This window comes from Colletotrichum scovillei, assembly GCF_011075155.1.
Source record: "Colletotrichum scovillei strain TJNH1 chromosome Unknown Contig00010, whole genome shotgun sequence".
In the NCBI taxonomy this organism is placed as follows: domain Eukaryota; kingdom Fungi; phylum Ascomycota; class Sordariomycetes; order Glomerellales; family Glomerellaceae; genus Colletotrichum; species Colletotrichum scovillei.
This window is the reverse complement of record NW_023336268.1, coordinates 4,531,118-4,554,728: the sequence shown is the minus strand read 5'-3', so window position 1 is coordinate 4,554,728 and position 23,611 is coordinate 4,531,118. Positions and strand designations below refer to the sequence as shown.

Genomic DNA, 23,611 nt, shown 5'->3' with positions numbered 1-23,611 from the left:
ACTCTGGAGTCTTGGAGAGGGGAACGAACGACTGTGGGCGAATATTGACTTGAACAAATATCCTTACATAGGTAGTAGACGGTAGCCCATGATACGGGCAGAGAAATGGCCGACTCGGACGGTCAAGGGTTGCTCCCCTGTGGAGCCATCCAGCTTCCTAGTTGGACGATCTATGGCTCCCAGTCATGCTGCCTCCATTTAGTCTCCATTAGAGAACCCCAGACAAGCACATGCCCGTACCGATCGCAACAGCGGGCATTGGGTAAGCGAGAGAGATGGAGTGAGAGGCACGGACGGGCAAGAGAGAGAGATAGCGGAAGTGGGTTCATTTCTGCTTAGGGCGACTTTGGGGGGGGGGGGGCAAAGTTGGGGGTGCAGGCACACTGACAATTCCATTTCCAAGTGCAACTGCCCATTGCCAAGGGACAAGTGAAGGATTCGAGCCTGGCCCAGCCATGACCACCTCTCCCCTCATTCGTCGGCGCCAGTGTCGCACCCTTAAGCCGAGCCAGTTCGTCCTGTCGCCGACGTTCTGAAGGACCGAAAGAGGCGGCTTGGAACTCTTGTCTGTCAGTCGGGGGGTATCCTTGTCACCAGATTAGACCAGCAAGCCATCCCATCCTGTCACCTTTCAACGCCAATGCGGCAACTGCGCTGGTCGGCCCAGCATGATAAGCCTCACCACACAAGTTCAGTCACCCAACCCCTTTAGGTGGCGGTAGTCCGTCGCTTTTCGTCGCAACGACTAGTACACGGAAACGTTGCCCTTCTCCTGGTGTGCGGCATAGACTTCAAGGCCGACCAGTTTCCTCAATCCGCGAACTCTCTACGCTCTCTACCGACGATTACGCCAATACTTCGAGACGATCTGCAGGCATCTTATCGGCGTCAGACCCTGCTTCTACGCATCCAGATACCCTCGGCAACGGGCATGCGATTCTCGACGGAGGTGGCCGATGCCTAAAGCGCGCCAAGTCTCACCGAACGAGCGACCCGACGTACAAACGCCATATCTCACGATCGACCGATATACACGATAACAATTCGAACACACGGCCAGACACAGAGCCAGACTCAATAGTATCCCCCGCGACGAGCGGTGTAGACGGCGACGACGACCCCACTAGTCTTGATATCTACCATTTACATACCGACACGCTACGGAAACGGGGATGGCGCCGTACAACGAGGACGTGGAACTCAGTGCGATCAAGATCAAGGAAGACTCCCTCACCCTCGGGAGCAGCTACAGCATGCGGCGGGAACCCATCTACGACCCGAGCCCCGCGCCGGGCGTCCTGAGCCGCGTGCTCGAGAGCTTCAGGCGCGCGCCCACGCAAATGTCCGATGGCAGCATCCACAGGCCAAAGAGCAACTCGTCTCTGGACCTCGAGCCCGGCCACGAGAGGGTGCTGAACGGCGTGCATTACTACGATATCCGACTCGCCAACCTACAGACCTCGCACTCCCTCCTCTCGAGAAAGCTCAAGGGCCGGCATTTGCAGATGATTGCCATTGGCGGTTCCATCGGCACGGGACTATTCGTGGCTTCTGGACAGGCGCTCGAGGTGGGCGGGCCGGCGTCATTACTGATTGCCTTTTCGCTCGTGGGCGCGATGTTATACTGCACTTGTCAAGCGTTGGGGGAGTTGGCTGTTGCTTTCCCCGTTGCGGGTTCGTTCTCGGCATACTCCACGCGATTTCTGGACCCATCGTGGGGTTTTGCCATGGGTTGGAAGTGAGTATACGCAGCACCTGCGCGCGTCATTCGTGAGCGCCATGGAGAGAAGAGACCGCTGACGAAATACTACAGCTATGCACTGCAATGGCTTATTGTACTACCCCTCGAAATCATTGCGGCTGCAATCACAATAACGTACTGGCAAGAGGGCATAACCAAGGCTTACTTTGTCACCATTTTCCTTATTGGTATCGTCGCTATCAATCTCTTTGGTATTAAAGGGTATGGCGAAGCCGAGTTCATATTCTCAATTATCAAGATCATTGCGGTGATTGGCTTCATGTAAGTTACTGTCTTCTCTCCGTTGCCACAGGGGTCTAATTCTGATCACCGCGCAGCTTACTAGGGATCGTTCTCAACTGCGGCGGGACTCCAGACACGGGCTATATTGGCGGTCGCTTCTGGCAAACGCCGGGGGCATTTCACAATGGCTTCAAAGGCCTCTGTAGCGTCTTTGTCACCGCTGCTTTTGCTTTCGCCGGTACTGAGCTGGTCGGTTTGGCAGCGGCCGAAGCGGCGAACCCACGCAAATCCCTCCCAACCGCCATCAAGCAGGTGTTCTGGCGCATCACCCTGTTTTACGTCGTGGCCCTTACTCTAATTGGGCTTCTTGTGCCCTACGACGAGCCCCGTCTCCTCGGTGCTTCCTCCTCCGCCGATGCGACCGCTTCCCCCTTTGTCATTGCCATCGAGAACGCCCAGATTGATATTCTGCCCTCCGTCATGAACGCCGTCATCCTCATCGCCGTTCTTTCCGTCGGTAACTCTGCCGTCTTCGGTTCATCTCGAACCCTCGCCGCGCTGGCGGACCAGCACCAGGCCCCGCGTTTCCTCTCGTACGTCGACCGCAAAGGTCGCCCTCTGACGGCCATCGGCGTCGCGTCCGCCGTCGGTCTCCTCGCCTACCTCGCCGACTTGAAGCAGCAGGACCAGGTCCTCGACTGGCTCCTCGCCATCTCGGGCCTGTCATCCATCTTCACCTGGGCTTCCATCTGCCTCTGCCACATCCGCTTCCGCCACGCCTGGGCCCGTAAAGGCCACGGCCTGCACGAGCTCGCTTTCCGCTCCCAGGTCGGCATCGTCGGCTCGTGGTGCGGCCTCATCATGAACGTCCTCGTACTCATCGCCCAGTTCTGGGTCGGTGCTTTCCCCGTCGGCTGGGAGACCTGGGACGCCGAGTCCGTCGCGAAGAATTTCTTTTTGCGGTACGCCGCGTTCCCCATCGTGGCCATCATGTACGTCGCGCACAAGTTTTACTTCCGGACCGTCTTTATCCGTATCGAGGACATGGACGTCTCCACGGGCCGGCGAGACTTTAACCTCGGCATCCTGGTTGCCCAGGAGCAGGAGGAGAGGCGGTCGTGGCCTAGGTGGAAGCGTGTGTACAAGTTTTTGTGTTGAAGCAGCAACTCGTGTGTTTTTGGGGGGTTTTGCTACAATGATCGACGTACAGAAGCAGTCGAAGAACCTCTTTTTATTTTTGATGTTTTCTGGATATGGAAGCGAGGGATATAAACAGCGTGGCGTATGGACATCCTGCCGGGGGGGCTGATCTTGGTACTTTACAACTTTTTCTTGATCATTCATGTTGATGCCATGGTATACTGTATGCCTAGGTAATCGGAGATATCCGCCATATCTGGATGACCAGAGATCATCACCAGAAAGAATGGCTTCTATTAGAATGGGGATGACACAATACACAGTTCATGTCTGCATCATGGATCCTCACGGGCAGTGCCTACATCGTATCATCCACTGTATACCCATTGTCAGAAAGAGCAACTGGCCCGTTCTACACAGTGACAGTAGTCAGCTACTCTTCACGAGGTTCAGATGCCGTAATTTTATAGTCAGCGCGTCAGTTCTACCAGCATCATATCAATCCTTCCCAGTAGTATTTTTGCCAGGAAATCAAGTAGGTAGAAATGTGTTCGGTCTGTTGGATATCATGGGCTATGTCTGTGCAACAATAGAAGCGGTAGAGGAACCTATTTTTGAACCTTCTTCCTCACCCCCCGCTCGCCCTTACTTCAAAACGTCTCCTCTATCCCCCCCCCCCTCTCTCTCTCTTTCTTTTTCTCACGGGTGGTACAGCAATTTTACATCCAGGTATTCTTAGCCAGATATCCTACTTCCCCTAGTCCGAGTCCCACTCCATCACGCGACAACATGATGGAAGGATGAGTAGTCGGGAAAGGAATAGCACACTGGCAGCAATGAAACGCTCCCGTGAATCATGGGCAGCGTGGCACAAAACATTTAATCGTAACAAGAACAGTCAAGACACCGGGCCAGTGGCGCTGGCTTCTTCTTTCGAGGGATGCCAGGGTGTCCGTCCGTTGCGCTTAGAAGTCCCAAAAGCTCTTCTGGGCCGAGGTCAAGCCTGAGCCACCCTTGGGAGGAACGGCCTTGGGAATGTCGTCGAGGTCGTCGTCTCCGTAGAGCCAGTTGCGGTTGGTGCCCTTCTTGCCACCCATGCCGTCTCCGGCGATGTGGATGCCCTTCGAGTCGCCCTCCTTCTCCTCTTTGACCTTCTTCGAGCCCATGCCGTCTCCAGCGATGTGGATACCGCCCTTGCCCTTTGAAGACACCTGGGGCTTGTTCTCCTTCTGAGAGGCGGGAGACTCGTCATATGAATCCCAGTGGGAGTCCATGTTGCTCACCACCTTCTTGCGGGAGTCACTGACTGCGGGTCGCCCCTGCTGGCCCGACTGGCTCGGCGAATCATCTGTCATGGCGAAATGGGGGTCAAAGTCCTTGTGACGATGGTTGAGGTTTGTAATGTTACCCAATGCGCGGTCAGAGTCGGTTCCAGGAAGGGGCTTGCCGTCTTCGCTGTACAGGTTGTTCTCATACAGGTGAAGGCCAGTGTTGTGCGCAGTGCCCTTGGGTCGGCCCGCGGGACGCGGTGTCTTTTGCGGGCCATCATCCTCGAAATCAAAGTGCGCCTCGGCGTCGCGGCGTCCCTTGACCTGTTGCTGCCGGGCGACAGGGGTCTCCTTAATCGCCGAGTTGTTCACATCGGTATCCCAGTGGCGGACGTCCTGAGTGCGCAGTGTCTTCCCGGGCTTAATCTTTTGCGGCGTCGTGAAATCGTCGAAAGACCAACTGCTGTCGTGCTTGCTAGCCTTAGGACGACCCTCGGCAGGCTTGGGAGTATCTTGTGGGTCTGAACCATCGGCGAAGTCAAAGTGCTGGAACTTCTTGGGGTTGGGTCTGTAGAACTTCTCGGGAGACTTCTGCTCGGGGCTGTCGGGCACATCTGCGTGCTCATCGGCGTCGAACAAGCGGCTGGGCTGGAAGTTCTTTCCGGCTCCAGCCTTCGGAGCGCCAAACTTGCTGGGAGACTCATCGCGCTCACGTCCGGCGCTGGGGGAGCTGGGTTCCTCGTGCTGGGGGCCAAGGATATCGTTGAAGGACCGTTGCTGAGGTCGGGTACCCGCATAAGGTGACACAACAGCTCGGGGTGCCTCTTCTTCCTGCTCCTCTCTGGGCGCAAACAGAGACAGAGAAGCATGAGGGTCTCGCAGCACATTGGTTGAGCTGCCTCGCGATCGGTGGGTCAACTCGTTGAAGTCGGGAGCCGGGGCATCGACCTTGCCGTTGGCCTTCAAGCCCTTGGTGATCAACTTGATTTGCTCGGTGCTATCCCGGATGGGCCAGTTGCGGCCCGACTTTCCAATGATGTCGCACTGTTTGAGGAGGGCGCCCTGGTCCCAAGATTGGCGAATCTGGGCGACCCTGCCCTCGCTATCGAAGTTCACAACGTGCATCTGTTGACAAGGGAGCGGTTAGCCAAGTTGAATCTCCAGAATCAAGGACGCGGAGTAGCACAAACAATCGGAAGGTAGACAGTCCGGTCAGACAGGAAGTTGTCATCGAGACCAGGCAGGTATGCGCCGCCGCTGGTGACAAACTCTAGGGTAGTGTCAACCTCTGCAGCGATGGCATCGCGGCCCTCGACGATGTCCAGGATCTCCTCCTTCTTCTTCTTCACCTGGTTGCGCAAAGTGTTGAGGTGCTTAATGATATCGGTAGGGCCATTGTAAGTGGTAGTGGTGGTAATGTAGTAGAGAGTCGCATTGGGCGCGAGCAGCGACGAGTTGGGAGCAGTCAAGAACTGCTTGTACGTTGCGGCGGCCATGGTAGCCTTTGGGTATTCGAACGTGAGGAATGCGACGGGAATGCGATGCGAAAATGACGGTTTGTTTACTTGGTATTGGTGGAGTGGGCTCGTTGGAGCTGTTGTTTGTGCACGGCTCGAGGGGTTCAAGCAGTTGCAAGAAGAAAGCTCAGCAGGGCCAGAGAGACAATGACATTAAGAGGATTGGCGAAGCTCTTGTTGCAGAAGAGAGAAAAAAGAAGGAAAACAACAGACGGAGAATGTGTGGGTGGCTCAGCCCAAAACAAGCAGACCAGATGAGTTGTTCTGGAAGGGGGAGAGGGAAAATGAAGGGATGGGCCTGCGACAGGGAAGCAGGAGGGAAGGGGAAAGCGCGACACGTCTTCTTTGGAGGAGGGGCCGTTTCTGGTCACATCTGGAGACAAAGTTCCCGGTACTTCCTAAAGCTCAGCCTTTCCTGGGAATGAGGGCGTAGCGACATGACAAGAGAAGGTAGAGATTACCTCTGCTCTTGGGGGCCGAGCACCCCCAGACTCAGCCTTGGCGTGCCATTGGCCGTTCGCCTGTCCAGGAAAGAGATCCTAGACAAAGGGGACCTTACTTCCTGGCGTAGCAGAGTACAAGATTATCTGCCTTGTCATGCTCATCGTCGTTCTGTCTTTCCTTAGCAGCGGCCCGCTCCATTACCACGACGCAGCAATAGAGTTTCCCAGAGATCTTTGTTTGCATTGCGTCCCGCTGCCTATTTTGCAGTAGGATACCGCAACATGACTCTGACCCGCCTGCGGGAACGACGTCAAGGCTCCAGCAGTTCGCCCTCAGAGATAGAACCCAACAAGCTTCGACGTGTCATGTAACAGAACAGAAACCAAGTCACGGCCTGCGGCTCAACCACGATACGTGTAGGCACTGATGCGCATGAGAATCCAATGATCTGCATGCGCGTGTTAACGGCCTGTCTTGCGACCAAGGTAAACATAGCGCGGAAACCTCGTTGGACCAGCACTAGGCAGGCATCCTTACGCCAATCGCACATGGACAGCTAACCATCGCCTATAATCGGCTCGGTCGGTCCACGTTTCCCCGCCAAAGTAGCTTTTCCTAAACATCAACATGCTGTTGACAATGGATAGCGAGATAAAGGGGTTTGAAAGTTCATGTGATCTAGGCAGGATTCGGTCTGCCTTCGTCCAATGAGGACAGACTTGTCAATCCAGCGCAAATACGTCCCAATATCGACCGACATGCACCAGAACCACACTAGAAATGCAGGTCATGCACACAGCACGACGCGCTTCTCATCTGCCCCTCGCCCCTCGTGTTGGTGGACGATTGGCGACCTGTGGTTGGTCTCGTTTCATCCCAGTCCCCTGTTTCATCCACGCTATTCAATCTCTTGTGGGTAGCGTTCCCGCCTGGGACCTTGCCGTCGGCCGAATCGGTCTCTAAGCAGATGGACATGGTCACCGCAAAAGACAATTGCTAACACATGCTCAATGGTCGCCGCAGTTGAGGCTCTTTAGATTTTTCTTATAATCAGAATAGAATATGGAGATGGCCACGCTTCTCTTCTATTTTCACACAGTAAAAAGTTGTGATCATGGAATTATTAACTTGTTCTCTAGACCTTGATGTTTAGCACTCTGTCTAAGAAACCAGGACCTGTACCGAGCGTACGGTATCTATGTAGCACAAAATGTCTCGCTTCCCTCCTTAGCCGTTGACAATAACACCGCCGTTGCAGTGGATCGTCTGTCCCGTGATGCTTGCACTGTCGGTGGAAGCAAGGAAAACCACACACGTCGCGATCTCTGAAGGCTGCGACGGGCGTCCAATGGGACTCGTGAACTCCTTCTGGGCCTTTTCGTTCATGGTCGCGGGGATGAGTGGAGTCCAGACCGGACCAGGTGCAATCGCGTTGACGCGAATGCCCTTGTCGCAGTATTGATTGCTCAACCCGCGAGTGAAAGAGATGATGGCGCCCTTGGTGGAGGTGTAGTCCAAGAGATCAGGACGGCCGATGTAAGCGTTGATGCTGGCGTTATTGATAATGGTTGCGCCCTTCTTCATATGAGGTAAGGCGTATTTGGAAAGGTAGAAAATGGGGTGGATGTTGGTGTTAAACGTATGAATCCACTGATCCCTACAATGTCTGTTAGCGTGCGGGCAAAAAGCAGCGAGCCGGCTTATACAACTCACTCCTTCAAGTCCGTAATGTTCTCAACCATCATCTGGTATGCGGCATTGTTGAAGAGGATGTCGATACCGCCGAGCTTCTCCAGCGCAGTGTCGACAATCTTTTGGCAATTGGCGGCATCAGTAATATCAGTCGCAATGAGATGGCATTTGCGACCATAAGACTCGACACGCTTCTTGGTTTCCTGAGCATCCTCCTCCTCATCAGGGAGATACGCAATGAGCGAATCGGCACCTTCCATGGCAAAGAGAATTGCTGTGGCGCGGCCGATACCAGAGTCACCACCAGTAATGACGGCTTTCAGGCCTTCAAGCTTTCCTGCAGCTTGATACAGCTTGGAGCCGCCATCTGCAGTTGGGACTCTGTCGAAAAGAGGGGTGACGGGCAGCTTTCCCTCCTTGCCGGGGAAGCTCTGGTCTGTGACCGGCACCTTGTAACCTGGTAACGAGTTGTGAGCTCTCTCTCTCTGTTGCGAAGTATCATGACACGAGTAACATACCTTCCTCGAACTGTGATTTGTCTGTCATTGTGGTATGGGCAATTACTGAGTCTGCGGATGCAAAGAGGTGTAGATGGATGAGTAACGTTTGAGATGTCAGGAAGGATGGGACTTCAAGGGGAAAGAATTATAACGACCGAAGCAGAGACAGCAAGGAAGCTACTATCCATCGTGTCGTCAAGATAAGTATAGTAACTAGAAGGAGGTAGGTGCATTGGTAGAACGGTTACCCACATACCTCATCAACGACGTCATGGTGACTGCAATTGCAGAAACATTGTGCGGTCTAGGCTCAGGCGCTATTTCCTTCCCTCACATGAATGCGCAAATAATTGGTTGAATTTCAGGGAGTAGGAGCTTTGCGGCTCTGTATTTTCTGATCGCACTCAACAATTCGATTCATTGCATGGGAGCCCGGAGACAACCGTCCGCCTGCACATTCGGTTGAGCTTTGCTGAGGTAACTCGAAAGCGGGACAATTCGTCCGGCATGATCTCCATCTGTCTCGATTGAACACTGTGCATCGCATGCCAAGGCTTCAGGCAGTCACCACGGCGCGTCTAGCATACTGGATCATGATATGAGCCTTAGCAATGACGTTGTCATCTCATGATGGGAGACATTCGGCGATCGTATCGGCGGGAGGTCCTATGCGCCCCCGAAGCTTGAGACCCACTCCATTACCGTTCCGTCCTCATAGTGTACCCCGCACCCGGGCCCGACACGGAGTGAGCCGAGAGCAGAATACCTCCCGTACGGAAGGCCCTGTGCACCGACATGACCATGCTCTCCCGGCCGTAGTTATGGATACTTAACACAGCTCCTTATCGTTGACTTTGCCGGTGTTTCCCCTCCCTCTTCGGAATATAGGGGCCCAACCCCCGCTCATGCAAACCACGTCATAATCTGACCACTCGCCATTCACTTTCTTTTTCCTGACGGGCCAACCTCGGGACACAGAGGTTTTAATTTTGAGTGTGTATTTGACATGCGGCACAGAAGGACAAGCAAACACGCCACGCCTGAGCCCTGAGGTCTTTGATGTTTGTTGTCATGGGACCCGGTCAACCGGTCATCGTATCGTCTGTGTTTTAGGCCGGACCTCGAATGCAGACGGGCGCCTTTAAAATTTGAGACGTTATCCTTATTGCCACTTGCAAATCAATCGTTGTCGGATAGTCTACTGGTTCATCGAATTGATCATCAAGTGGTTGTGAATCATGGATCGACAGCTATCTTCAGCGAGTGAGACAGTGAAGCTTAGAACCCGCCGACTGCTTCAAGTGGCGCGCGTAGTTGGCAAGCCTCTCCCGAGAGAATGGCATTCGACAGCCAAAGCCCGCAGAGAGGGGAAAGGAGCCCAGTCGCCAAAAGCGCCAATTCTCTCACATTCACGGACCCAGCTGTTGTCGTTGTTGGAGACAACGGGCCATAAAAGCCGTTGTTGAGAAGTGATATATCATTTAGCCTAAGGGTTTGATGCTCGTCGACTTAGCGCAACGGCATTCTCGATCCTGCCTTCACATCGATCAGTTCTCTCACGCTCGCACTCAACAAAAGGAATGGGCAGGACGCTAAGTTGGTAGAATTTCTACGATGATCCGGTCAGCGAGCAGAAATTCGGTCCAGCCTATGTACTGTCGACTCTTGAGGTGGCCCACGTAAGCGCCAGTGAAGCAGATTGCAGGATCGAGCGCATTGTTCACTATTTGAGCTGTCAGTCGGGGACGATCTGATCGAACTCGACTCTGCCCCGTGGGCCTGATACGATGAGCTACTGACCCCAATTATATCTCACCAAAGTACATTTGCTTGGTTACCTAGGGATACTTCGGCCGGCTGTTAAATGCAACTCGCTCTGTCAGTGCAATTTGATTGACACTGACAAGCAAACAAGTCCCGCGTTGGATGCCACCACGGCTTCTGCCCGGCATCGCCAAGTTCAAACTTCAGACTTGCTCCTGGGACCTGAGTGAACAAGGTTCACTGCAACGTGCCTGGCGTAAAGTAACGCCTGCTAATTATCCAACCCTGGGGCTTCCTCGATTGGCGAATCCATCCAATAACCCTGGCTCCGGCAGGCTCCCCCGGCCTGTGCTACCCTGGTGTTTGCTTCGGTCTCGTTGGACCTCCTCCATCCCCATCCAACATCAACTTTCTTTTCTGCTTTCATCCTCGACTTTTCTCATCGAGACCGTCAGACCGCCACGGCATTTGCTTGGAAGGATTTTCAAATACATCCACGGCCATAATCCGATACTGTCTGCCCGCCCCTCTCTACCAGCATTTGACAGGTCAGTCAACCAGTCAACCTGCACCGGCTCTGCCTGGCTAAGCTTCCCCGTTGAACCTCGCGGTTCCGCACGACGTGGCCCACACATCTAGGTACTGGCAATTTTCGCATTCGTCGGCCGATGGCAATGACTCGCCAGCCTTTCTGGCTAAACGAACGTTGGTCCCGCCACGGGAAGGGCTGAACTAACGAGTGGTTCTTCGTACGGCCGATACACTGAGACAGTATTGTCCTCCGTTGCTGCCCATCCACCGATCCAATCTAACTTCACTCGGGTATCCATGTCGTCCACTCTGGCTTACTCTGCCTTCTTTCGGATCGTACGATGGGCAAACTTGCTGACCGCCAGGCGGCCCTCGAGACCGAGAAAACTCTTCCAGATTATTGCAGTTTCCAGTAAGGGTACCATCAGCGTACCCCATGTACGGATAATGATGGTCCTTCGGCTTCGGCCGAATCGCAACCACCCAATTCCCAAAGGCAAAATGCTCAGGGCAAGACATGCACCGAGGGACCACGTTGCGAAGCAGGTCTCAAAGAATCATCCTGATGCACAATAAAATGCGTGGTTATCGGGATCTTGTCTGCTTACCAGCAGGCTAAATACTTGGTCATAAACGATAACTGAGAGAGCCAGCATCGAGTCTCGACTGTTGTGGTCTCCAACTTGCTGCTACGACTAATGATTTCTTTTTCTAGGAGATAAAATAAGTCAATGCGGACTGACGATTCTCTGTGTCGACCAAGAGCTACGGTCTCTCGCCACCAGTCATCTAGCAGGATCATAATAATACACTCTCGCTGCTTGCACATTTTGCACTTTTGAAGCTCCAAGATATGACGCTACCCCCCTAACCCGCGGCTTATGAACCTAGTCACGATCCGGGGCCTTGGAACCCGTCTCCGCTTTCATATCGAGCATCCGCCTGGGAGGCATGTACGGATACCGCGAGATCATCAATTTAACAGTCATACAGGGAATCTCATCCTGATCACAGACTGGCTGGGTCTGTGAGGTAACACATACTAGTTTGATGTGGTCCTTGAGGAAACCAATAGCCTCTGGCGTGACAAAGCTGATCAAACCTCTATCATAACCCCATTCTTGTCACATACTCGCTACGGCGTATCACACCTGTCAGATTCTTGGGCCACAGAGCCATGCTTTTTGGATCCTCGGCATCGTTGGTCCGGAGGAGAGGAACCCTTTTCGTCTGAAATGGTCCAGTCAGAAACCGACCCTATTGTACGACTGGCATCATCCCACTCGACCCCGTATTACTTACTTTGTGGGGTTTTCTTTTCTCCAAGTGTGGATTCGCTTTCTCCTAAAGCATCTGTCTTGCAGATGAACAAGAACCACACGGAGTCGCGGAACTACCGGAGAGAAAATTGTCGTGCGCCTGGCGACTAGCAATTTCTCTGTGCGTATATGCAGGCCTGGTGGGCGACCCTGAACTTGTCAATCCCAGTCAAACCCTGGACATGGGCGTGGCTGTCCTGAACCCTGCTTCCTCGCGGCAGCTGCAAGTTGCGTCCCGTCTCTCCATTATGGCGCAGGATGTACTGCTAAGCCAGCAAGTGACCCGATTGAAGGTGTTGCTTTGCCATCTTTTGCATGTCGTATAGCTGTTGTTTTTATCGAAATGGCGGTGTTAACCACGGATTATCGGCACGGAGAACTTGGCCTTAAGAGGAAGATTTCTGAAGCGAGATTTCGTTGTAAAAGAAGGTTTTCTGGAACATGCAATCTTTAGATGGAGAAAAACACGATTTGGGCCTGGGGTGTTTCAATCTAAAGTAGTTGAGAGAGATACACTCTCAAGACCTGGTCTCCTCGTGGGGAACCGGTACATGTAGGGGCGTTTTCTTTTTCCTCTCTGAGCTCCCTACCCCCCACTGAGTGTTCTTTTTTGACATATGGGATGGCGCAAGTTGGGCCACATACGCCAGGCTGAGAGTGGGAGGGCTTATAAGTTCTCGCCATCCGCGTTTCTGTGGCACTGGGAGTCCCGATGTCTCTGGTGTTTTGCTTGAGCCATATTTCGCCATCTCGACTTACAATATGGACGGCTCACTAGAACCACGCGTACCGCACGATGATATCCAATACAGAGGCATGCAGCTCTTTGCTGTCCAGCTGTCCTTCATGCTCGCGGCCGGCTTCTTCGTCCTGGCGAGAGCCTACGTTAAAGTATGCATCGTCAAAAGTTTAGCCATCGATGACTGGCTTATCTTTGGGGCCATGGTTAGTACCTTTCCTGACCCTCGCATTTTCTCCTACTTGCCACTTACATGAACATCTCGCAGCTCGGTTACACAGCATACGGTGGCATCGCCCTCCACGGCATCACCAATGGTGCCACAGGAAAGCACATCACAGAACTTACGGTCGACCAAGCCGCCGTCTCTCTCAGAGCCTGGTACATCTGCGAAGTCTTTTACTCCCCAATCACGCTGGCGATCCGGACCTCGATCTGTCTCCTGCTCCTCCGTCTCGCTCTCAACAAAGTTCACCGCTGGATCATCTACGCCAACCTCGTCGTCGTCTGGATGATCTCCATCGCCTTCTTCTGCATCATGACCTTCCAGTGCATGCCCCCATCCTACTTTTGGAGGCAACTGTACGGAGACCCGGGGTCGTGTATCAACTTCAACATTGTCCCGGACGCGACCATTGCACACAGCATCATCTCGGCGATATCAGACTGGTGCATGGGTTTGCTGCCGATTGCCCTCTTGTGGAACGTCAACTTGAACCGGCGTACAAAGGCACTTGTTGCTGTTCTCTTGAGTATGGGCATGGTGTAAGTCAAAACATTCTCAATCCCGTGGCGTTGCATCCTGTTTCTAACAAACATCTAGTGCTGGTGTTGCTCTTATCGTACGTATACCATATGTAAGACGTCTCGCCATCTCGGCAGACTTCCTCTACGAAACAATGTACGTCCCCAAATGTCTGACTTGGCAGGAGCACCTGGCTAACCTTTTTCCCTCCACAGCGACGTCGCCATCTGGAGTGTCCTGGAGCCGGCGCTAGGCATCATCGCGGCTTCGGTCACCAGTCTCCGGCCTCTCTTCCAGAACTGGGGTTTCGGATGGAGCAACAAGAGCAAGCAATCTCGTCCGTCTGGAGCGGGCTGGGTCAATACGAGCGGCCACCCAGGAACGAAAGAAACGTCCGGCGCCGTCGCCAGGGGGGGCAAATCCGAAAACTCGAACTCCACCGTACGAACATTCAACGACATTGACCGGGCCTTGTCCGGCACCGGGTCCGATATCGAGCTGAACAAGACGGTCCGGGACGACGGGCGGGACGAGTACGAGGAGTACGACGCGTCGAGGCCGTCTTCTGATCTCGGCCAGAGGAGCCACGTGCAGGAGACGCAGGCGCGCGACAGGCCGGTCATCAATGTCCGTACAACGATTGATATCATGTCGCACTCGAATCACTCAATCGATCAAGTTCCACCGCCGGCGGAATGCTCTGCTGGCGACAGGGAAGAAAAGGGGGCGGGAGGAGAGCCGGGAGATCGCCGGGGCAAGGTGATGTAGGCGATGTGTTATACCCATTTCATTACAATCGTTGTTTTTCTTTTTGTCGTAGATTCTGGCTATAGATCGGGGTATATGGAGTTTGGGCGTGCTCATACCATGCAGCAGGAATGTGTTATATAAAGAGGCTATACGCCTTCAAGCCGGGTAATTTGACCACAGGCTTTTTATGAGAGATAACGAAGGAATGACCTGAGAATGAGATGCTGGAATTGTTTTTGAAATAATTCATTTGATGAATTATATCCTCCGTCGACCGTACTCAGAGGCGAAGTGCAGTCTATTCGGGGCCAAATACTAATCCATCGTACCAGCCACATCGCAAGCTCGGCTCCGAGCTACCACTTTTAGTATCATGGAATCACGTCGCAAGACCTTGCGGCAACTTGCTGGATTCCGCTTCTCTGAGATGGCCTATTGATACGTCATCTCAATATTTTTCTTCAACTTCTGTGGCGACATGATAAGGGGCTTTGCGGATATGGTCGGATACCTGCATGTGGGAAATCCCCGATCACAGCCTCATGCTGGAAGGGTTCGTTCGGTTCCGAACTTACGAACTCGGAACAACGCAAACATCTGGAGATGTATAAAAGACATCTTCACTTATCAAGCTTCTGACGGACTGATCCTAGGTGTGACACTCTTCGACTATTCGACCTTACCTAACTCTTCGAACCTCACCCACACTGTACATCGTCTTACGTCCCCCTTCCCAGAACAACAGAACTCCAACATGAAAAAGCTTCTCAGTCGGACGGTCCTCACCGCAGCCTCACTCCTTTCAATGCTACCACTCACATCCGCACAAAACGCCCAAGTCAAAGTCTCATTCGACTGGACGTTCCGCACCATCGCCCCCCCAAACGACGCCTTCGCCCAAGACGCATCCCACGTCCGCGTCGTATCGGCCATCCTCCTCGCCCTCTCCCTCGTCTTCGTCCTCATCTCCCTCGCAGAAAGCAAGCGCTGGTCCTCCACCGTGCCCACGGCCCTGACCCTCGGCGCCGCCACCTGCGTCCTCCCCGAGGCCGTGGACAACTACCTCGCAAACTGCTACTGGTCGCAGTCCCACGACCCGTCCCAGCTCATGTTCACCTTTCTCGGCCGCGAGTTCGACGTGTACGTCGGCATCATCTGGTGGTCCTTTGGCGCCGTGCTCGGGTGCTCCATCTTTGGCGCGCTCATGCGCGGGGTCAGCAACAAGACCCTGCTGGTGTTTCTCGGCCTCGCGGGTCTGTTCGACGTCGTACTGGAGGAGTGCCTGCTCAGCTACGGCGGGCTGTACCTCTACTACGGCCACCAACCCCTCGTGCTGTTTAGTTTATTCCCCTGCTGGTGGGCATTCTGCAACGTCTCGGCCGTGTTCCTGGGCATCGCCATGACGTACCGGTACCGCGAGTGGTTCAACGGGTGGAAGAGCGTCTTTGTGCTGCCGATACTGCCGTTTTGTTACGTTGCAGGTTGGTCTCTGGCGGCTATGCCTACCGTGTATGCCGTTCACGCCGACTACAGCCCCGTGGTCACGCAGCTGTGTGGCATTCTTACGTGTTGTTTGGCTTTGCTTCAGATTGGGGTCATTATGGATGTTGTTCTTGGGAGGCAGGTGTTTGAGTCCAGTCACACTTCAGGTCGCGTGATCCGGTTTGAGGAGAAGACGTGGTCAGTCAAGTCTCGCAAGTAGGCTGCGCCTCGTAAGACTCGCCTTTCGGAAAGGATTGGTGTTTGGAAGATAGGAGGTCGCTTGATTGAGAGCAAACCCTTTCGTTTCAGAAGAGGCACTGTGCTGTTGAGAAGAGTTTAGACAATAATTTCAGAACCTCTCATTCAACAATAATGGCATCCGCTGCAAGCAATTCATTCGGCCATTAGACAACATGACTCTATGATTTGCTATCAATGTTGCCAGTTGCATCAAACTTTGAAATGTCAGAGTCATTGTGAGGTTCGTTATCAATCAGGTATGAATCAGAGTTCTGCAAGCGGAAGCTTTACTTGACTGATGAGCAGAAACTGCACGTGGATCCGAAAGGGATGGGCCAAAGTGTGCGCTACGACGTGACCGAAGCTGGGGGCATCTTCCGCTCGGCACTAGATATCAGATGGCCTCCCTGTGCCGGTAACCCTGAACTCACCACTTTCCGCCCAAGAGACGATTGCGCGGCTTTTTGTGACCCGAATACAAACCATATTGCAATCTCTCTGCTTTCCCGCTAGGTATGCCTCCCAGGCTGGTTCAATCATTACTGTGTGACTACGAGTTTCATCCTTACCCATCGATCACCATCGTCAGCCTGGCGTCATGTGGCATCAAGGTACACCGCCCTGCTCTTGCCCAGGCATCCCCGGTCTAGACTTGGTACACTTTCTTTGCTGAGATACGTCACATCTAGAGCCCTGTTTTCCTCTAAAGTCAGAAAGGTTGTCGAGTCTTGAAAGACACGTTCATGTAGGCGGCTATCGCGCCTGTCCGAAGGATGACTCTCAACCTCCATAGTGACACGACAGCACTTATACGGACTATGAATAGATCACGACGCTAGATTCCTCTACCAGTGGTCCTGCGAAGCCCCTTTTGCCCCTGTCGTCTGCCTAAGGACCCATGGGGAAGCCGTTGATGCTTGGCTATGGTCAAGCACTGCCGGTCAGTCCGTCAAAGGCTTCTGCGGCTGAGGAGGTGCCGCAGAGGCCGATGTCAAGTCCAACGGGCCTCAATCTATTCACGCCATCGTCGGTCAAAGTGATTGGCTGGTTATCGGGAGCCGTACAGGAAGACGAATAAGATACCGTGATGATCCTGTCGTCCAAGTCTGGTTGGCTCTAGGTTGCAGCGAATAAGTCCGACTACCCAACTACCTACCTAGGGTAGGGTAGACCAGGACCGTCGTGAGGCCTCTCGGCCATGGACCCCCTTCCTTCTGGCTTGTAAGGCGTTCTAACCGATTTCCGGGAGTTTGGAACCGCAGAGGGAACAGCGGTCCTACCTATGCTTCGAAGAAAGCCTTGTGAGGTGTTTATGACGGTCGTAGGAGCACGCTGCACAGCAAAATGGACCGGGTCAAAGAGGGCCGCGATAGTTGGGGGGATGCGGCCGGTGATGCGGCCAGAGGAAGGCTGTGATTTGGTGAAGTTGGATTTCTCATGGAACCCAGAGCCTGATGGACGTCAGAAAAGGGAAGAAAGTGGGGCGCGAATATAGGCGCGGTCGCAGAAGCGGCCGGCCCGTTCGGGGCTGTGGTTCCCGTTTTGGTAGCCACGGTGGGGTTACTAGCGGCCCGTTTGCGCGGCCCCCAGGCCCCAAGAGGCAGCGGTGACTGGACAGTTCAGAGAATGCCTGGGCTCTTATTGGGCATTCGGATTCTGGTCTTCTTCCTGAACCAATGGCAGCAGCGTATTCGTGGCTTGAGCCGTGGCTGGAGGTGGAAGGAAACTTCTGGGCGGGAATGGAAGGCTGCCCAGGAGCCCACGGCACCGCGACGGTGGACGACGGCCCTTCGGCGGTCGGCCGTGCGGTTCGGCCTTTGGGCGATAGACGCGACCCCACTTTTAACCTCTTCACCCGGGCCAGGGTACCATACCCAGCACCCCGGCAGCCAGGATACTGCCTCTCTCAACTTCGACTTCTCTTCTTCCCATCGTCATCGTCAAAGTACGAATCATCGCAATCTGGCGAACCACAGCAGAGAAATCAACGTATCTCTGCTCCAACATCTCATCGTTACAGCGCATTCTATGTTTCCCCCGGTGCCTTGTTGAGTCGTCCCTCCTTCCCTCCCCCCCACTTTGCCGTACTTCGTCCTATGAATCACGCCAGACGAGACCTTCTCGGTCAGTTATCCCATTGTTCATGCGTCGTAGCTTTTTTCCCCGGACCCTGGACATGGGAAAACAAGAGATCAATGCCCCTCCCCATGCCACGCGCGTGCCGCCGGTACGCCGCAGACGGCGCAAAGACCTTCGATCTGCGTAGTCCGATGTTTCTCTTTGGGCCCTGACCTTACTCTGCATTGCTTTCCTTTCCACCCAAGCTTCTACGACCACCTGATGTGGAGTTTCACGACCCAAAACCTTGTCCCAACTCTTTTGCGCAGTTTTGCGCCCCTGCCCGAGCTTTTCTAAACCCATCCAGCCTTTCCCGGCATTGTTGCTGAGCTCACAGCACGCATCCAGACTTCGGTCTCGGCCAGGGCGAGCCGACCTCCCACATCCCTCCACCTCATCCCGCCTGACTTTTCTCCCCAGCAGTAACAGCGATCCCAGGATCAGGGGCCGGGTGAAGACGCAGGAAGGAAAAAAAGTATAGAAAATGGAATTGTTTCTAGAAGGTGATCTGATCAACTTCTCGCAAGACCAGGGGTGGGAAAGGAGGGATCCCGAACCGGCCAGTAGTCGTCCTCGATTCTGATCTTACTCCTTTTTACCGCGCCCCTACTCCTGCTCTGCGTCATATCGTCCATCTCCATGGGACCTGCTCGCCCACCACTCGTGTGCGAGTACTCCCAAGGCTCGTCTTGGTCATGTCTTCATCTGCCTCCTCCCGCTTCTTCCCCCCTGCTCCAACATCCTATCCAGCATCGCCAGCTTCGCCAACTAACACTAGCATTGGGTCTCTGGGGGTCTTGTCATAGTTGGCCTCACTCCGCCCCCCCTTTCCCCCCTTCCCCCTTCCCACTCCCCCCTGCCATCTGACCTTTGGATCCTATAAGTAACCCGTGAACCGATTCACCATGGAAACCCCTTCTTCATCAGCAGGCTCTGTGAAACATATAGAACTTTACTGCTCCCTCGCACAACATAAATGTCTTCGTCATCCTCTCCCACCCCCGTAGCCAAATTCAGAGAGCTCTCTCTGGGAAGAAGGATGCCTCCCACAACCAGAGCCCAGGCGCACCGGCAGTCCCTCAGCGATATCACCACCTCAGATTACTACGACGATGAGGACGACGGCGGCGGATACGGAGACGACGATGGCGGCTCCAGCAGCTCCGAGCCAGAGTCCGATTCGGACTCGTCTCTCGTCGACGACGACGACCACTCCGTCATCCGCTCCCCCTCCAAGCTCGTCTACAAGCTCGACACGCTTTCTCACGACGCCCGTCTGCGCGTCCGCGAGGCCTTCAAGGATCCTCCCCGCCTCTCGCTGCAGTACTGCCGCCTTAGGGACGACGTCTACGCCTTTCAGATGACGGAGCTCGTGCCCCGTTCCATCCGCATAGGATCCCCCGACAGCCCCTTCGCGACGCCACGTTGCTCGTGCCGGGAACAGCAGCAAACGGCCGGCCCGCCCTGCAAGCACCTCCTCTGGCTCCTGGATCAGCTCGTCAAGCAGACGCTCTACGATCACGACCCGGCGTCCCCCCTGACCATGACCGCGGACGGCTACCCAGAGGAGATTGGCGACCCCTTTTCAGACATATCGGCCTTCCACCTTGACGTCCTGGCTGACGGCCTACGCTGTGACGTCGTCACCCCAGACTCGGAAGAGGACTCTGGAAACACCGATTCGGACGAGGCAGAAGAAGACGAGAACCAACAACAGCACCCGAACCCTCACCGCGTCGATGAAGCACGCGAGATGCTCTCAGCTGTCATGTCCTCGTCCTCTCCTGAAGACTATCGCCCAGACCTCTTCTCAAATCCGCCCTCCACGGGCAAGAAACCAGTCAAGCGCCGCGACCTCGAGGGCACAATTTTCCGCATGCTCCTCGCCAACAACGACTTCTTCCACTACTTCCTCTCCCAGATGCGCTCCACAGACCCCGTCAACGACCCTTTTCGCAAGCTCTCCCAGCGCGTCGACCGCGTTCTGCGCGAACTCGACTCCAACGCCACTGCCACCCCCTCCTCAGAAGGCGGCTCAGCAGAGGGTCCTCGTGACGTAGCCTGGGCCGCACGACACATCAACGGTGTAATAGGCCTCGTCCGCACCTCAATATTCAAGCGCGATCGGCCCCTAGAACCCCAGGAGCGAACAAGCGCCGCCCGCACCCTAGTACACATCCTCGCCGCCGTCGTAGAACGGAACCGCGACTTCGTTTCCTCGACGTCGACGACGAGGCCCGCCGCCATCGCTCGCCGGGACAAGAACCTCTTCCTCCGCCTCGTCGGGGACCGCGATGAAGACTTCGTCCTCGGGGTACTGAGTCTCCTCCCGCCCGACGCCGCCGCGCCATTCCTCCACAGCCTCGAAGACATCCTGGACCAGCTGGGCGTAAACGGTGCGCCGGCTACCTACGTCGAGAAATTCCGCTCCCTCATTGCTCGATTGAGGAGGTCTGGCGGCAGCGGCTTAGCCATCACAAGTTCGTCCGGGGCGGGGTCGAAACGCCACGGGCATAGTCAGAGCCATGATCGGGGATCCAAGAGAATGAGGTGACGTGGGCGTACACGCACACGTCCACGGGACATATTCCTACACTGCATGCTTTTTTGTTAGAAGAAGGAAAGACAGGGAAGCACAGAGCGTTTCTCTGAACCTTGGGGAGGACGGGATTCTTACCATATTTCTCTTCATTCTTGTGTCTGTGACACTTACTCCGTTTATCTATACTTATCATGTTCATGTATATCCCCTTGACACTACCTGTACTCCCGCACATCTTGTTTCTCATTTAGATTGCATGATTGTTGGAGAATGTAAGGCGCCAAGTCTCTAGGCAGTGACTTTGGTCGATTGGTTGCTGGCTCCAGGCGTCTCATACTTCTGAGGTCTCTCCTCTCTTGCTTTGCAATAAAATAAATACCATTGTCTATCCCCGAATCGTTCATTTCTAAGTGAATACATCTGTTCTGTTCTGTTCCAGCCCTCGTAAAGCCATCTTTGGCCCCGTGTCTGTTCCTGTTTATAGCTCATCCCGAATCTTCTCTAGCTCATCTAATACGCTCTGTAAGCTAGGTCTGTCGAAGTGGTTCTCGCTCCATTCTCCGCTCGATCTTGAGTGGTCTCTCATGGCCAGGAAACTCTCGGCCCACGCTATCTCACGTTTCCACCACGTCGCAGCAGCTTGTCGGATGTCTTTGGGCTCAGTCTTGTTCTCCTGACCTTTGAAAACAATTTTGTTGCCCTCTCTACCGATCTGGTTACCCAAGGTGGCACGACGGCCACTTGTGCAACGGTCGATGAGCGAGCGTAGTATCGGTGGCGTCCTGAGAAAGGCAGGAAAGTCGACGTCGGTCTCCCAGCGATAGGACTGCCACACAGCAGCTTGCTGAGGTGCGCTAGCTCCCTCAAAGATGCACCATAATACTCTCCCGAGCATGTACACCTCCGATGCCTCCTGCTCCCTCGGGCTGAGACATGCCCAGCAGATATTGTAGCCGTTGGGCGGATTTGTATACTCCTCTCTTGCTTGCAGAGACTCGAAATCAGGACACAAGCGCCTCAATATGTCGGCATAGTGATCTCTGGTATTCTCGGGTATTTCGTCATCGGTAGCTAATATGCGGATGTATTCGACAGCATTGATCTCTGGGGACGCAAATTCGCACCACACCCCGCGCTGTTCAAAATCGACCATGACTGCATCTCTGTTCTTTGATAGGACGATGTTGTCGAGGCGGAGGTCAGGGTAGAATGTACCAGAGGTTCTGCGGTGGTGCAGTACACCCGACGTAATCTGGATTGACCATTTGAATTGTTCTGTTTGAGAAATCGTGTTGTGGATTCGTGAAAGAGGCACAATGTCTCGTAAAGTACCATAATGATGATACTCGAGAGTGAAGCCGATGACAGCAACTTTGCTACCAAAAGTGCAACGCTTTGTGACGAGGTGTGCGGGACGTGACATGATGTTCTGGTGTGGTATTGTTGACAATAGAAGCTTAAGCTCATGGTACAAGTACTTGGTGTAACTTGTCAGTGTCTTCAAAATCCAGAGGCGTCCTTTGATTTGAACAAGGCAGACACTGTCGTGGATCTGTTCGACAACATGAACCTCGGACAAGTCTATACATTGCGGTATCTGGACTTCGGGTCCCCACATCTCAGCGAGGGCGGATGCCGAGAGAAGTTGACGTTCGAGGTAGTACGTGGGTGCGATGTTGATCTCTATGGCTCTGACATCGAGAGAAATATCTTTGAAGACGATGCGGGAGCCAAATGGCACAGATCGTAAGAGCCCCTCTGGGTCAGGCAGTCGTTTTGTCCAGACTTGTAAAGCACGAATAATGTGCTTGGATATGTTCAGCTTTTGAACTCGGGCGCGATCTTTGGTATGAAACGCCACATCCAAATCCAATAATTGCCGGATTTCGGGCGTTTGAGTTGACTGCTCTGGCACAAAGGCATCGAGACGCAGCGGCGGTGTTGGAAAGAGAAACGTAGGAAGGACGTAGAATTGGGTCCCGAGTCCTGTACAGCCATCGATGCGCCACAGAGGATTTGGCAGGGGGTCGAGGCTGTCAATACGGTTTTTGGGATTCAGCTGGGAGTGCTCCCAGTCATCGGCCGATGGAAGTCGATGTGGGATGTTACTATCATGGTGCTCGACGTCTGACAGAGAGACGTCCGTGAAGGCTGCTGTGGGGTGGATAATGTCGCGTATAATGTCCGACCCCAGATCCATCTTGTGACGATAGTTGACAGGCTTGGGCAATGTTGAAATCAGAATAGCCAATGGCGCTCAACGTCATATAGCGAAGGTGTTTCACGGCATCAAGGAAGTTGATGGAAGACAGCGCAGAAGAAGGCGACAAGTGGCGCTTTGGAGGGGGGACGAAACTGTCAAATGACAGATGGACGAATTTTCGGATCTTTCCTGAGTCGTATATCACTGCAGAAAATCAGCAGGAAGGAAGACTATCGAGGCATGTTGTCGATTCTACCTACAGATGTGCCGCCACTACTGCGGTGACTGACAAACAAGATGTTGACCGATGGCGGGGCGGCACGACGTTGCACCAGGCAATAGGCCGAATCATGAAATTTAGCGATACCGGTGACAAGGTACGCATGGACTGATGAGTTCTAGTGATCCAGGAAGTGATCGTGAGCGTGGGCGAGGGTATGGGCGTGGGGAATTTGCATGACAATGCTGGGTTCCGATTTGTGTGTTTGTGTGTTGCCCTGCATGCGTAGCTGCAGTTGGAAGGGGAGATGTGCCAGGTCCTCAAGCAGGGCGCCTGATTGGTCGAGAGGAAAGATGAACGGTCAAGATGAGGAGAAGAGCTGTGTTGGTTGACTCGGGGCGAATTGGCAGAAA

At 54.0% G+C, this 23,611-nt stretch overlaps 7 protein-coding genes across 7 annotated transcripts; 4 read left to right on the top strand and 3 right to left on the bottom strand.

The window, feature by feature from the left end:
* Positions 1–452: 452 nt before the first annotated feature.
* HER10_EVM0011781 (amino acid permease) lies at positions 453–3,726 on the top strand. Its single transcript, XM_035481202.1, has 3 exons — positions 453–1,738; positions 1,814–2,023; positions 2,080–3,726. The coding sequence occupies exons 1-3, from the start codon at positions 1,173–1,175 to the stop codon at positions 3,140–3,142; spliced, it is 1,839 nt and encodes a 612-aa protein (XP_035328550.1). The 5' UTR covers positions 453–1,172; the 3' UTR covers positions 3,143–3,726.
* A 76-nt stretch (positions 3,727–3,802) lies between these two features.
* On the bottom strand, positions 3,803–6,284 carry HER10_EVM0003668 (uncharacterized protein). Its single transcript, XM_035473334.1, has 2 exons — positions 5,583–6,284; positions 3,803–5,517 (listed from the first exon to the last, which is right to left on the bottom strand). The coding sequence occupies exons 1-2, from the start codon at positions 5,886–5,888 to the stop codon at positions 4,090–4,092; spliced, it is 1,734 nt and encodes a 577-aa protein (XP_035327820.1). The 5' UTR covers positions 5,889–6,284; the 3' UTR covers positions 3,803–4,089.
* Positions 6,285–7,218: 934 nt separating this feature from the next.
* HER10_EVM0004017 (short-chain dehydrogenase) lies at positions 7,219–8,997 on the bottom strand. The gene is made up of 3 exons (XM_035473677.1): positions 8,564–8,997; positions 8,067–8,502; positions 7,219–8,010 (listed from the first exon to the last, which is right to left on the bottom strand). The coding sequence occupies exons 1-3, from the start codon at positions 8,589–8,591 to the stop codon at positions 7,581–7,583; spliced, it is 894 nt and encodes a 297-aa protein (XP_035327848.1). The 5' UTR covers positions 8,592–8,997; the 3' UTR covers positions 7,219–7,580.
* Positions 8,998–11,532: 2,535 nt separating this feature from the next.
* HER10_EVM0001180 (uncharacterized protein) lies at positions 11,533–14,559 on the top strand. The gene is made up of 4 exons (XM_035470935.1): positions 11,533–13,104; positions 13,167–13,663; positions 13,722–13,799; positions 13,859–14,559. Exons 1-4 carry the CDS (start codon positions 12,922–12,924, stop codon positions 14,409–14,411), a joined length of 1,311 nt encoding a protein of 436 aa, XP_035327581.1. The 5' UTR covers positions 11,533–12,921; the 3' UTR covers positions 14,412–14,559.
* A 493-nt stretch (positions 14,560–15,052) lies between these two features.
* On the top strand, positions 15,053–16,095 carry HER10_EVM0004190 (uncharacterized protein; the record flags this gene model as incomplete). The annotated part of the gene is made up of 1 exon (XM_035473842.1): positions 15,053–16,095. Exon 1 carries the CDS (start codon positions 15,148–15,150, stop codon positions 16,093–16,095), a length of 948 nt encoding a protein of 315 aa, XP_035327870.1. The 5' UTR covers positions 15,053–15,147.
* Positions 16,096–19,272: 3,177 nt separating this feature from the next.
* HER10_EVM0000526 (SWIM zinc finger protein) lies at positions 19,273–20,787 on the top strand (the record flags this gene model as incomplete). Its single annotated transcript, XM_035470304.1, has 1 exon — positions 19,273–20,787. The coding sequence occupies one exon, from the start codon at positions 19,273–19,275 to the stop codon at positions 20,785–20,787; it is 1,515 nt and encodes a 504-aa protein (XP_035327523.1).
* A 466-nt stretch (positions 20,788–21,253) lies between these two features.
* HER10_EVM0013326 (uncharacterized protein) lies at positions 21,254–22,975 on the bottom strand (the record flags this gene model as incomplete). The annotated part of the gene is made up of 1 exon (XM_035482688.1): positions 21,254–22,975. One exon carries the CDS (start codon positions 22,973–22,975, stop codon positions 21,254–21,256), a length of 1,722 nt encoding a protein of 573 aa, XP_035328692.1.
* Positions 22,976–23,611: the final 636 nt, after the last annotated feature.

Excerpts from the sequence above, each read along its gene's own strand:
- HER10_EVM0004017 (XM_035473677.1), bottom strand. The coding sequence starts at position 8,591 with ATGACAGACAAATCACAGTTCGAGGAAG. Across the intron at positions 8,503-8,563 it reads CAAATCACAGTTCGAGGAAG|GTTACAAGGTGCCGGTCACA; the intron begins GTATGTTACTCG and ends ACTCGTTACCAG. Across the intron at positions 8,011-8,066 it reads AACATTACGGACTTGAAGGA|GGATCAGTGGATTCATACGT; the intron begins GTGAGTTGTATA and ends CAGACATTGTAG.
- HER10_EVM0003668 (XM_035473334.1), bottom strand. The coding sequence starts at position 5,888 with ATGGCCGCCGCAACGTACAAGCAGTTCTTGACTGCTCCCAACTCGTCG. Across the intron at positions 5,518-5,582 it reads GGACTGTCTACCTTCCGATT|ATGCACGTTGTGAACTTCGA; the intron begins GTTTGTGCTACT and ends CCTTGTCAACAG.
- HER10_EVM0001180 (XM_035470935.1), top strand. The coding sequence starts at position 12,922 with ATGGACGGCTCACTAGAACCACGCGTACCGCACGATGATATCCAATAC. Across the intron at positions 13,105-13,166 it reads GGCTTATCTTTGGGGCCATG|CTCGGTTACACAGCATACGG; the intron begins GTTAGTACCTTT and ends AACATCTCGCAG. Across the intron at positions 13,800-13,858 it reads GACTTCCTCTACGAAACAAT|CGACGTCGCCATCTGGAGTG; the intron begins GTACGTCCCCAA and ends TTCCCTCCACAG.
- HER10_EVM0011781 (XM_035481202.1), top strand. The coding sequence starts at position 1,173 with ATGGCGCCGTACAACGAGGACGTGGAACTCAGTGCGATCAAGATCAAG. Across the intron at positions 1,739-1,813 it reads GGTTTTGCCATGGGTTGGAA|CTATGCACTGCAATGGCTTA; the intron begins GTGAGTATACGC and ends GAAATACTACAG. Across the intron at positions 2,024-2,079 it reads ATTGCGGTGATTGGCTTCAT|CTTACTAGGGATCGTTCTCA; the intron begins GTAAGTTACTGT and ends ATCACCGCGCAG.